Genomic DNA, 14,160 nt, shown 5'->3' on the forward strand with positions numbered 1-14,160 from the left:
AAAAAGTTCTATTTTTTTTTGTAATGTTGAATTCTCGCTTATTATAAGTTATAGGATAACTTTATTTGGTATGTGCGTACCTTGCAAGGTCCTCATGCCCGTCAGACAGTTTCAGTCACTTGACCTCGACCTCATTTCATGGATCAGAAAACAAGGTTAAGTTTTGATGGTCAAGTCCATATCTCAGATACTATAAGCAATAGGTCTAGTATATTTGGTGTATGGAAGCACTTTAAGGTGTGTATGTCCAACTGACAGGTGTTATTTGAGCTTGACCTCATTTTCATGGTTCAGTGGTTATATTTGAGTTTTTGTGTTTTGGTCTGTTTTTCTCATACTTCATGCAATAGGTCTACTATGTTTGTTGTATGGAATGATTGTACATGTCTAGTGGCAGATGTTATCTGACCTAACCTCATTTTCATGGTTCAGTGATCAAAGTTATGTTTTTGAGTTTTTGTCTTTTTATCTAATACTATATGAAATAGGTCAACTATATTTGGTGTATGGAAATATTTTATGATTTATATGTCAATCGCGCAAGTTTTATTTGACCTTGACCTCATTTTCATGGTTCATTGGTCAGTGTTAAGTTTTTGTGTGTTGGTCTATTTTTCTCAAACTATAAGCAATAGGTCAACTATATTAGTTGTATGGAAGCATTGTTAGCTGAAAATGTCTGTCTGGTATGGTTCATTTGACCTTGACCTCGTTTTCATGGTTCATTTGTCTTTGTTTAGTTATAATGGTTAATGTTAAGTTTATGTGACGGTTGTAATAAAGCTTTCTATTTAGGACTATCAACATAATATCAATGATGAGTAAAGGAGGCGAGAATTTTCAGCGTGTCGCTCTTGTTAAATTAATGCCTGTACAGTTAGAATAAAACATTTGGAAAAGATGTTTAGCTTGTTGTATAAAGAGAGATAACTCTATAGTTACCATTGACACTTTCACCAATAACAGAAAAATTCTTCTTCCAGATTCGGGAGTAGACTCCCAGTTAGGAGTGTAAATTTTCCGGAGTCTTTAATCAATATTCGATATTTGTCTTTTATAAAGATTTTGTCTAAGAAAATCACACATGAGAGATAAAAATGTTTTGTCTTCGTTTATCATACCCTTTGTAAACAGAAAACTTTGGCATGTTTGGGAAGAATGGTTATTTCAAATCTGGGTTAACAATTTTGTTCTCTCAGAAAACTAGTCTACTCTAGTTATTACGAGGGCACTGGAGTGAGAGAAAAATCACCCTCCGATTGGTATTTACCTAAGTGTGAGTTTTAAACATTTGAATATATTAAAGCTACTCATATTTAGAAGTTGGTGCATTTTTTTGGGGCTATTGTTTTTTTTTTGGAAAGTTTGTTTCCAGATTTTGGAGAAAAAAATAATATGTTTCTAACCCTGAGAAAAAAATGTTTGTTTCACCCTCAACTGCCACTATATGTAATGCTAAAATTGAAAAAAAATGTTTTCGACTTCCCCAAACCCCCCAGAAAATCAAATGGTTGATGTCTAAGCTTTTGATTATTGTTCTCAATTATACATCAATTTTAAATGTATATTCTGCTCTGTTTCAATTAATTTTACATGTTGTACAAATTCAGACCATTCATGTTTAAGCAATATTTAGTTCATCTTTATAAATTGTATTGTAAGAGTTTTAACATGTACAATATTTTTGTATGTATGTTATCATGTATAACTCGAAACATGTACACGACATATATATCTCCCAGATGGTGCGATATGCTATCAAACCAAATATGTGTATCCAAGGATTTGTATAGTTAGCTATAGAAATCCTTGGTGTATCCATATTGGTTAATCTTTAGTTTTTTATGTTGGGTTTTATAAAGTTAACAGTTGTTTGTACATGTCTTATGTTGGTTTTCTGTAATGAATAGAGGGTTGCTTCTCACAATGAAGGTATTAATTCAAACAAAGAGTTCCAAGTCATAAAGTTAAAATCATAATTGTAACCAAGACAAACATGGCAATATTTACAAGCATACGATATTTTTTAAACAACATTCATATTTTTTTTCAAGTCAAATGAATCATTTTAAATGTCCCTCTGGTATCTTTCGCCTCTTTTTTAAAGGAGTTCTAGTCATATCATGCATATGTTGATGTTCGAGTTTAAGACTGAATAACTATATAATATTGAATATCTATAACATTACATAAAAAAGTCCGTTACTGACTTCTGACTATATCTACAATCTTTACATACAACAGAACAAACTCATGGTTGTCTCAAAATACCGTTAAAATGACTCCTCCGGCTCAAGTTATAATTGTTTTGCTGCTGTCTCAGTGTCTGGCAGCCTTGTTTTGGTTTAGCCTTGTCGGTTCTCTTTCAATCTATTGTGAGTGATTTTTTTCTGATAGACATGTTGTTGGTTTTGCCAGGTTTGTCGAATTCAGGCTCCTTTCGGGGAGATGACTATCATATAAAATAGGATCTGCTTCTAATTTAATATGTCTTCTATTAAGTTTAGACATCTTTATTGCAATGGTATCGATTTCAGTTGATTAAATCTTTAGATATCAGTATTTTATTATTGATGTTATTAAAACTAACTATTTTTGCAAAAATCTAGTTACAGTAACTTTAAGGAATTTTGGTCCTCAATGCTCTTCAACTTCGTACTCTTTTCGGCCTTTTAACTTTTTTTTTATTCGAGCGTCACTGGTGAGTCTATTGTAGACAAAATTTAGTCCTGGCCTTGCGGTCATAAAACTTTCGAGCATGTTTTTTGTACTCAGACTCAAGAATCAACCTGATTTTTGTGCTCCGAGCACTGAGCAAAGTTTGATGCCTTCAAGGTATCTTTGATTAGTTTATTTAAATGTATTTGTATATGAAGGGACTATGAATCACAACTCTGTTTGGCTCTTTCCCATAGAATATTGGATATATAACTGTAGATCTATAATATCATTAAAACATGATGAAGTCCGTTATTATACGTTGCTTTTCTTAATAAATTTTGGTATTAAACTACACTAGATTTGGGGGTCATTAAGGCGTTTAATAAATGGTAAACTTTCTAAGACCAAATAAAGAACTTTTAGACAACGATTGTAAGATTTCGACAAATTGACAATTTTTGGCGTGGCGTCAACTGTTTTGAAGGAAACATTTGTTTCATAAGACATATAAAAACACGAAAATGACACAGTATATTCAAGTAAGCGAAGATGAACACGATGAACCAATTGAAATACCGAGTGAAACAGATGGCACTCTCCTTCTTTCAACATTAGCAGCGCAGTACCCAGGGGCCTGTGGACTAAAATATAGAAATCCATCAACCGGAAATTTCCGTGGTGTTCGTCTAAGCGAAGGGCTATTGTATCCTCCAGATAATCAATGGGGAGACCATGTTTACATTGTAGTATTCCCAAAAGGTGATTATACAAAAATACACAAGAATAATGTATTGCATGTTTTGGGTTTCCAGACGATTGCAGATGACAAAAAGAGAACTGTATTTTGAAATTAATTCAAATGTTTGGGTGGATTGTTTTAGATCACTAAACCGAAGCCTTTTCCTCTAAAACATCTTAAGATTTAACAAGAGTTAAACCCCTTTATTATGATAAATTTTCTTTCATTCCAATCAAAATTGAAATAAATACTGATAACTCGCAGTTTATCATGTTTGTTTGTATTAACACTAAGGCAAGCACCCAACTTGATTTGGATTCTTTTTTTGGAATAAAGATTAGTTTTAAAGGTTCCACTAATGTCAAAATATAGGAAACTTCATAACATCTAAACTTTGCCTGTATTTTTCAACCTATAATGATAAAAGTCCTAAACTACATGTATGGGAACATATAGATATAGGAAGATGTGGTGTGAGTGCCAATGAGACAACTCTCCATCCAAATAACAATTTAAAAATTAAACCATTATAGGTTAATGTACGGCCTTCAACACGGAGCCTTGGCTCACACCGAACAACAAGCTATAAAGGGCCCCAAAATTACTAGTGTAAAACCATTCAAACGTGAAAACCAACGGTCTAATCTATATAAACAAAACGAGAAACGAGAAACACGTATATGTTCTATATATATGTTCATTGAAACATACCTACATGTAACATATACACACTGTGTCATTTGTAAATAAACTTGAAATTGAAATGTTGGGGACCAGCCAGTTCTTGAGGTGAACACTAAATTTTTTTTTTAATCTGGAGATCTAGACCTGCTAGACGACTTAATTTGTTTAAAATTGGTATGGATGAATACTGTTACATGTATATTATGCAGTACAAATTAATGTTGATTTTTCAGAAAATGTATTGATTTACGAGTTTCAGTTAATTTCATGTATTAAACTATTTTAGTGAACGAATATCGAAGTTACATGTACAATGTACATTATAGAAATTTGACAAATAGTATGGCAAGGCTGTATTAAAAGAATTTCATTAATATTTTAATGTTTTAGATAACAAAAGAAAAGGAGAAGAACAAACAGAAAATCCCTCAGCCAAAACTGTGAAGTTAGAGAAAAAGTGTAGTGATTTGATTGTATTAGGTCTGCCTTACAAGAGTACAGAAGAAGACCTAAAAACATATTTTTCAAAGTATGGAGAATTGGTTTTAGCACAGGTTAGTTAAAAATTGAATGTAGAATAAGATATGCAGCAATTTTGAATAAAATACATGTAATAAACTATATGTAAATGCTGGTTTAATTTGTGCATTTATAAGTGAACAAACATAATGTTGTTATTAGTTAACATACACTTATAAATATACATTTGCATTAATATATTGTACATGAACTTCTTTCCAATATCAATCTGATCGCAAATTTCTAGTAAATTTTTTCATTTTAACAATGCTATTTGGCCCAGATAATGACCTATCTTGTTGGAGTTGACCTACAATGTAGCAGTTATGATTTTAATAAATTATAAATCGAACATAGAAACTGCTAACAAAGTTTTCTAATTATTGGTTGTTTACTTGGGATGGAAGTTGACTTGTAATTGGAGAGTCAACAGTTTTTCACACCCATTAGTTTTGACAAGAGGATATTCTGTATCTACAATAATAACCTGCATCTGATAGAAGAATTGAATGGACAGATAAAGCTTTGTAGTTTACTTGGGATTTGATCATAAAAAAGTGGCAATAGAAAATATCCATGAAGTTCAAAAGCACATCAAACCAAAATAGACATAAAGACTGCATTTACCATGTTGATAAGAAGCATTATGTTAATAACAATTAAGTATTCAGCTCAATTTGTGTTGATTTCTGCCTTTACTGCAATACCATTTTAATGATTATGGGTGGACCAATCACAAATGTATAATATTGTATACATGTATCCAAATATGTTACCTTTTAGGACTGTATATATAATTTTATGTAAACATGAACCATGTTTTGACTTTTTTAAACTCTTTATAGGTGAAAATTGATCCATGGACACAAAAATCAAAAGGCTTTGGATTTATAAGGTTCCATGATCATGATGCTCAACTAAATTGCTTGGCACAACAGAGACACATGATTGACGGGAGATGGTGCGAAGTCAATATACCAAACTCTAATGTAAGTCAAAATCAGGAATTTAAAATATTGGTATAAATAGTTTTGTGAGTTTAAGTACATGCTTAGAGATTTTAACCAGTGGCCCTGAACAGTCTCTATATTATAAATTTCATGAGTGTGTTTTCTGTAGTGCTTCAATTTTGAAAAATTAGTCATGATCTCTATAAAGTGATACTTCAGGTTAATAGAGAAGGAAAGTATTGTGTCTTACTCCATTATCATGATTATAGACAGGCAGCTGTTATCCAGTTGTAATTAAACAAAAGATTTGGAACTCTAAATACCGTATTCGGCCGTGTATAGTACGCATTTATGTATAGTCCGCACCCCTTTACATCCCCTAAAAATCGAGAAAAAAAGTTTTGTAAAAAAAAAAAAAAAAAAAAAAATTATTGTAAAAGTCTAGTTCACTGTAAAAATCCATTGAAAGAGAGCTATTCTCCATGTATTTTATAAAAAAAAATAATTATGTTTTATTTATTTCATAAAAAAATGAAATGGTAGAACTTTTCATCAGGTAGTTAATATTTAATAATTTTATATAAGTAGTTATTAATCAAGAGATTCATTTTAAAATCAACATTTGTCTTAGTTTGTCCAAGCTGATATATAATATAACAGAAATAATTTGAATATTATGGAACAAAAGAAAAAAGAGATCAAACATTTATCTAAATTATTTAGCAGTAATCAAAATTTTAAAACTATTTAATCTTATATAATCTTTTCATTGATCATGTTGTTTAATTGCCTGGGATTATAATATTTAACACCTGTCAAAACTTGACATCATTATTTAATTGCTACACACCCATACTTAATCCTTAATTACCTCTCTTGATTACCTATGCAGGATGTCACACCTTTACTTTTAATAATCAATTTTGAAAAGAAAAGTTATAAAAGAATAAGAATTAAATGAAGTAAATACAATAAACGTCTCCAATAAACATTGTTGATGCAGAAAAACGAAATTTAAAAAAAAAAAAAAAAATAAATAAATTTCGAAAACCGTCTTTAGTTGTGTATAGTCCGCACCCCTTGTACAAACTACATATTTAAGGAAAAAAAGTGCGGAATATACATGCCCAAATACGGTAAATGAAAAATAAATTGATAAGTTTGTATATTTGGATTGTTTACATCTGTTTCTACTGTGATCTTTTCCCATCACTTGGTGTCTTGTCTACTGTTGTTTCATCTGTTATTGTCATCCATTTTCTTTTACAAAGATCATCTCCTTAGAAACTACAGGGTCAAAAACAAGATCATCATTTGAGTATTTAGTCTAAAAAAATATGTCCAATGATTCTATCTAGTCAATGTAATGCAATTTATTGATAATATGTGAGATACATTTTAATATTTTATTTACAATACATGTACATGTACTTGCCAAGAAATTATTTTTGTTATAAACATTACAACAGATTGAAGTATTAAATGCATTTTTTTTAAATTTTAGTTTCTTGTGTACAATTTGGAAATTAGTATGGCTTTCATTATCACTGAACTGGTATATATTTGTTTAAGAGCCAGCTGAAGATCGCCTCCAGGTGCGGGAATTTCTCGCTACATTGAAGACCTGTTGGTGACCTTCTGCTGTTGTTTTTTATATGGTTGGGTTGTTGTCTCTTTGACACATTCCTCATTTCCATTCTCAATTTTATTGTGTAAAAATCTGATATACAAAAAAAGGCTGAACTTGTGAACAAAGGAAGATGACTCTAACTAAAATTTTAAGTGGTATAGCAATATACAATTCATTGTTTTATTTAAACATTTACAAAATCACAAAATGAAAGCAATTTGTCAGTATTTATCTGCTCACAAGCACTTTGATTTCAACTGTGCCTTTTATTAAGAAAATTAGGATAGAAAAACATATATTTGATCATTATGTTTCAAAAACGGTCAGCAAGACAGACAAAATTAAAAAATTAGTCTATATGGCTAAAATTGTCAGTCCACTTCTTATTTGAGTAATTGCCTGCCCCCTATATTGACAATTTTTACAATTTTTTGAAGTTTTGCCTACTGGGTAATCTTGAAACTGTAATAGAGAGATAGAAATTTCATGAAGCAAAAAAAGATTAGAAAGATAAAATCTACAAATGAGTTACACTCCCTAAATTGCCTGTTGACTCCTTATTAGCCTAGGTGTTATCGGCTATCAATTCTGATTTTATCTGTTGTATTGATTTGTTGCATTTTTGCTATTATTTCAAAACTAAGTTTTAACGCCAGAAATATTAATGTAAAATTTATTTTGTGCAAAGTGACCAAATATTACTTAATAGGAGATTACAATGCAATACGTTGAAATAATACATGTACATGTAAATATGTTGTTTTCATGTCAGATCTGATTATTTGAGAAACTTGAATGCTGTCATCCCTTCTAATATTAAAATGATGTTCTTGTTACAGGAGGCTGGACAACAGACCCAATCCAGGAAGATATTTGTGGCCAGAATATCTGAAGGTATTAACACAGATGATCTCCATCAATACTTCTCTAAGTTTGGTTCTGTAGTAGATGCTTTTATTCCCAAACCCTTTAGAGCCTTTGGATTTGTCACATTTGGAGAACCTGATGTTGCAACTGCATTGTGTGGAGAGGACCATATTATCAAAGGTTGCAGTGTCCATGTTAGTATTGCTGACCCTAAGACACCATCTAGAGATAGGGAGCGTGGAGATAGAGGGGATGATCATAGACGAGAGAGGGGCGGTGATCACAGAGGGGATAGGGGGAGGGATTATAGAAGGGATGATAGGGATAGAGAAAGGGAAAGATATGACCGTAGAGGAGGAGAAAGAGATGGTCGTATGAGGAAATCCAGAGATGACCATAGAGATCAACCTATGACTGGAATAAATGAGCCAGTGGGAATGAATGGAATGAATTTCTTAAACTCTGCCATGTTGGCTGCAGCACAGGCTGTCCTTTCTGGACAGGCACAAGGGGGCTGGGGTGGTATGCCTTCACAGAATGCAGGGGGTGCTGATTTGGGTCCAGGATACGGAGGAACACTTGGTTCAAAGTCTGACAGCAACAGATCTTACAGTGGTTGGGGTACTTCAACAGGAGGATATGACACAGGCAGTTCCAGTGGAACATACAGTACGAGTCAGACAGGAGGGTACAGTGGCTGGGGCGGGGGCAGTAGTAGTAGTCGCAGTAGTGGTTGGAATTAAGTTTTTACATTTTTTGCAATTCATATTTTCATGTTTTTGTAAATACTTCATTGATTCAAAAATTCAATTTGTACAAAAATAACCCACCTCTATATTAAGTATTAGTGATTTCAGATTAAAATAATAAGAACCAAATTAATATGAATTTTCAGAAAAATGATAATTGTTTCAAGAAATTAAACTAAAGAATGAAATCATTTTTAAACAGCATCTAAAATATTAAAAATTAACCACTTTTAATCATGTTCATACTTTTATTCAAACCTTTTAATTCTTTCTGTGGAAAAAATGAAGTGCAAAAAAGTAACATGTAAATAATATTTTTTTTCATTCAAATTCCTTAAACATGTTTAATGAAAATTTCAACTTTTTAATTTTCTATTAACATGAGCAAGATTCTTATAACTTGAAAACTATTACAATTTAATGAATGTCACTGCAACTAATGCATTCATCATTTATATAAAACATTTGGATGTAAAATAGCTTGGAACACAAGAAGAGCTGAAGTAAGTGAAGACAGACAGTGATGAGGTTTATAAACATGAGATAGTGATGACAAATACTGTTAGATTATTCAAATGAGAGATGTTAAATGAGTTTACTATTAGTGTTCATAACTAGCAAGTTGATGGTTCTTAAAAGTGTGAAACACAAGAAGAGTTTGTATGTAACAGTGAAAAAGGAAAGTAAAGAACACACCTAGCACAGAGAAAAATAAATTGACTCGAATGTAGTTATTGAAAAGTATTTGTTGTGTAAAAGATGTTGTTAGTGTCTAAAACATGTTATATGTTAGTGTATTAAAAGACCAGTGTGTGTATTTGTTGTAATGTGATCGATGAGAAATAAGTTTGAGTTGATAAATGATGAATGAATATTTAACATATGATACCATTCATGAAATGATCTGACTATGAATGATTGAAGTAAGATTGGGATGGAATTGTTGACTTAAAACTGAGTTCTCCCACAATTTTGATATTCTTGATCCTAGTTATAGTTTATACATGTACCTGTTCTAATATATCTCCTGTGAATTTGTGTCTTACCTGAAGCAGTATGGGAAACATAGTGATGCTGATCAGGCTGCAAAAGGTCAACTATATTTGGTGATCCTATGAATGTAAGTTGTACCGGTCCATCTGGAAGGGTTCATCTGACCTTGAAATCATTTCCATGAATGATAGTAATTGAGTTTGTATGATAAGGTTTTTTTCTCAGATACTATAAGTGATATGTCAACTTTAGCAGGGCCTTTTCCAATCATGGTAATGTGATGCTCTCTGAAATTATCTTCTATAGTGTTATGGATGAGATGATATCATTTCTGGAAAGAAGAAGGTATTCCCTGTTTACCAAGATGATGTATAAGGAAAACACTGTCTGGTGATTGAAATTATTGTAAGGTGTTCATTTCCATCTGGCATACTTAACAGACCTTGACCTCATTTTCTTGGTTCATAGGTCACTATAAAATCAATGTGGGTCAGTCCTTTTCTCTGATACTATAAGCAAAAGGTAACCTGTATTTAAAAAAATGACTGAGGTATACATTTCTGTAAGGTTTAGTTAAATGGTAAGATATGTTAGTCTCTCAGATGCTGACAGAAATAGGTAAAAATGCATCTAGTGTATAGGTTGATTGTATAGTGCACATGTCTGTCTTGCAGGCTTCACATGTCCTAGTCCTAAAATTCATGGTTCATTTGTCAACGATAGTGTTCATTGTTGTGTCTGACATTTTTACATACTATAAACACCAGGGCAACAATGTTAGGTGTATGGAAGGACTTGTTCCTCTAAGTTCATCAGGTTCAACGCCATATTCATGGTTCAGTGGTCATTCAGTTTTAATGGTTATGCCCTTTCTCGGATAAAATTGCCTCCTGGAATGTTTACCTCAACCTTGGTCTCATTTCATGGATCATTGATCAATGCTTAGCGCATTTCGAAGTATCTTCAACACTAGTCAACTTCATCTATTGTCTGGGATGTTGTAAGGTGTACATGTCTGTTGGGCTAGATTTTGGACTTTGAAGTCTTCCTCCTGGGTCATTGATTTAGTAACAAAGTTTTCTTTTTTTTTAAAAACGCAAAATATAATCATGATCAGTTACGCAGGCGAGACATTTCGGTATCTGCCAGAGGCGGATTTGCCCCCCCCCCCCCCCCCTCTTTTATGGAAAAATGGTTGCTTTTATAGTGAATCACTTAAGTGTCCCCTCTTATGCAGTCAGTGGGCACCCGCTTATCAAAATTTCTGGATCCGCCACTGGGCAGACTTGTGTTTATTTCAAACGATTTATAACAAATTTATCTCCACTGGTCAGTTTATGAGTCAATAGTCCATGACTAACAAGTTGATAGTCTCTTAGAATTAATCATACTTACTTTTATATATGCTATACGAAGAGTGGTGAAAGTTTTATTGGTATATAGTTGTAATAAAAGTGAACAACACCAACTTTTGGGCCAGAATAATTAGTGAGTGAAGTTCGTCAGATATATATACTGGTAAGCAGCGTTTGGAGGAAAAAAGGAAAATGAGTTTGTTAAAAATCGCTTGCACTAGAATTTGAATAACGAAATTATTAGGTGTGAAAAAGGGTACAAGAGTGAATATATATGATTCTGACAAGTTAATTTTCTTTAAAAAAAAAAAAAGAAGAAAACAGCGTGTTTGAATACTCCCATGTAAAAACCTGATTTGAATAAGAAAGGTTTCATGATCGACGTCGAGTAAAATGATTGAATGATGTTGGTTAGAGGATTTTGAAAGTCAGTGTTCTGAATGATCCCCTGGCAGGAATAGCCTTCGATACAAGGAAACTGGACTTTTTGAAGGCGAAAAAGGGAAAAAAACTTCGGATAACTGTAAAATAGCAGCAGCTTGTTGATATTTCCCGGGAAAAGGATTAGTGTATCTCGATCATTGCGTTGCGTAGGAAATATCGTACGTGTGACATATTACCTTACTAGATGTTTTGTGATTAGTATGTGAAAAAGCGTAGTATGGTAAATTATACGGAGTTAAGAGTCCTTATTACAGATATTATTTGCCAAGCTGTACCAGTGAGTTTTCATTTGTGCGTTTTAGCATGTTTATAGGGTAACTTCCAATCTTTATACAAGTTGTATTCAATCATTATTCTCTGAACCATATGCATGCCAAAGTTCGCTTCTATCATAATGTCATGTTGTTTAAAATTTGTGCTAGCCGATTGCTTCCGTAGTTCTTCTGGTTCCTGTCGACTACTGATCTGCGTGTTTAATACTAGAATTGAATGCCGGAGTGTATTTTGATTTCCAATTGATAAGAATTCAAAGCACACAGTGGAAGTTATTCCATCGTAAGATTGATAAGTACTTGTTATACAACCAGTGGAAAATACTTTATCAAATGTAATTATCAATCGTACTAATAAAGGTAAGTTAACTTGTATATAGGGTAAGAAATTGAAACTTACCTGAAAAGGAAGGTTGTATATATACAAACCCATTCAAAAATTTAGTCATGGTCAATGTTATGTGTAGCGCTCACCCTGCAAGACCATCGCATAAACTTAAGAGCACACCATCTATAAATAGCAAAGGAAAAGATGCAACCAACAAATAAAAATGCGTTGAATGATTTGCCAAAAAAATCACTAACGCAAATTTACAGCGGTGGGCATAAAATTCGAGGAAAACGAAGATTATAGCATCCATCATTTACAAGTTCCATTTTATGACGGTTTGTATATCTCTAACATAATCCTGTATTGTGGATATACTAGTAGGCTAGCTGCAAGAGGATCTGACGTTAGCTTGCGCCGTGTGTCAATATATTGCGCGCATTATGAATAAAACTACTGATTCAACACCCAAATGCTTTCTTTTGTATATACAGCACTCATAAGCATTTATAGCAGTGACGTTCATTGTATGTTAAATTAGTAACTCACTCTAGTGTGTTTGAACAAAAAATTACTGTGATATGAGAAAACCATCAAAATTATGCCTTCTAGTTCAATCTCGGCATTAAGCGAGTTGTCCAAGTTTCTTTAACTTTAATTTCATACCAAAATCATGTGTACTAGAAGGAAAGATTAAAACTATATACAATACAATTAACACTAATGAACTTTGGCAAACATTCAAAGAAGACCTTATAAAGACCATCAGCACTAGCATACCACAAAAACAAATAACACATAAAATGAAATTGCCTTGGATCACAGACCAACTAAATCAAGATTAGTAAAACTAAACGTCTGCACAAAAAATCAAAGAAAAATCACCATCTGCAAATTAGATACAAACATGCCCCGTGCTTCAGGTTTATGCTCTTATAATATACTGAATTTTAATGTGCGTATTGTTATGCTTTTACTTTTCTACACTGGTTAGAGGTACAGGGGTAGGGTTGAGATCTCACAAACATGTTTAACCCCGCCGCATTTTTGCGCCTTTCCCAAGTCAGGCGCCTCTGGCCTTTGTTAGTCTTGTATTATTTAAATTTTATTTTCTTTTGTACAATTTGGAAATTAGTATGGCGTTCATTATCACTGAACTAGTATATATTTGTTTAGGGGCCAGCTGAAGGACGCCTCCGGGTGCGGGAATTTCTCGCTACATTGAAGACCTGTTGGTGACCTTCTGCTGTTGTGTTTTTTTATTTTGGTCGGGTTGTTGTCTCTTTGACACATTCCCCATTTCCATTCTCAATTTTATATGAAAAAAACATTGCAGGCAGACATGCGCTCAGCTTATTGGCATTATATTGAAAACATGATCCTAGACCTCCCAATTGAAGAACTTGGAACCACCAACAAAAAGCACACACCAAAAAACTTGTTCTCATATATCAAGAGCATGAGAAATTATAATTTAGGTGTAGCTGCACTAAAAAAGGATGGATTGCTCGTAACAAACACCAAAGATAAGGCAAACATCCTCAACCAGCAATTTCAAAAGGCATTCACTACTGAATCATCTGCAGATCCAATACCAGTAAAAAACTTATCATCACATCCACAAATGAATGAAATTAAAATATCAGAAAAGGGCGTCAACAAACTTCTACACAACATTAATCCGAATAAAGCCACAGGCCCTGATGAATTATGTGGGAAGGTATTAAAGGAAATGTAAGATCATCTTAGTCCTATCATTGCACTCATCTTTCAAAAATCAATTAACACCCATAAAATACCTACTGACTGGAAACATGCAAATGTCTGTCCTGCATTCAAAAAAGGCGACAAAAATAATGCCATAAATTACAAGCCAATTTCACTAACATGTATACTTTGCAAAATAATGGAGCATATCATAGCTGGTCAAGTAATGGAACATCTCGAAAAAAGCAAAATTTTATATGAT

General features: G+C 32.8%; 1 protein-coding gene across 1 annotated transcript; it reads left to right on the forward strand.

Annotated features, from left to right (window-relative positions):
- Positions 1–3,068: 3,068 nt before the first annotated feature.
- Positions 3,069–9,616, forward strand: LOC134721776 (TAR DNA-binding protein 43-like). Its single transcript, XM_063584985.1, has 4 exons — positions 3,069–3,420; positions 4,475–4,638; positions 5,449–5,592; positions 8,023–9,616. The coding sequence occupies exons 1-4, from the start codon at positions 3,183–3,185 to the stop codon at positions 8,791–8,793; spliced, it is 1,317 nt and encodes a 438-aa protein (XP_063441055.1). The 5' UTR covers positions 3,069–3,182; the 3' UTR covers positions 8,794–9,616.
- Positions 9,617–14,160: the final 4,544 nt, after the last annotated feature.

The sequence above is a fragment of the Mytilus trossulus genome, chromosome 6 (genome assembly GCF_036588685.1).
Source record: "Mytilus trossulus isolate FHL-02 chromosome 6, PNRI_Mtr1.1.1.hap1, whole genome shotgun sequence".
NCBI classification, from domain to species: domain Eukaryota; kingdom Metazoa; phylum Mollusca; class Bivalvia; order Mytilida; family Mytilidae; genus Mytilus; species Mytilus trossulus.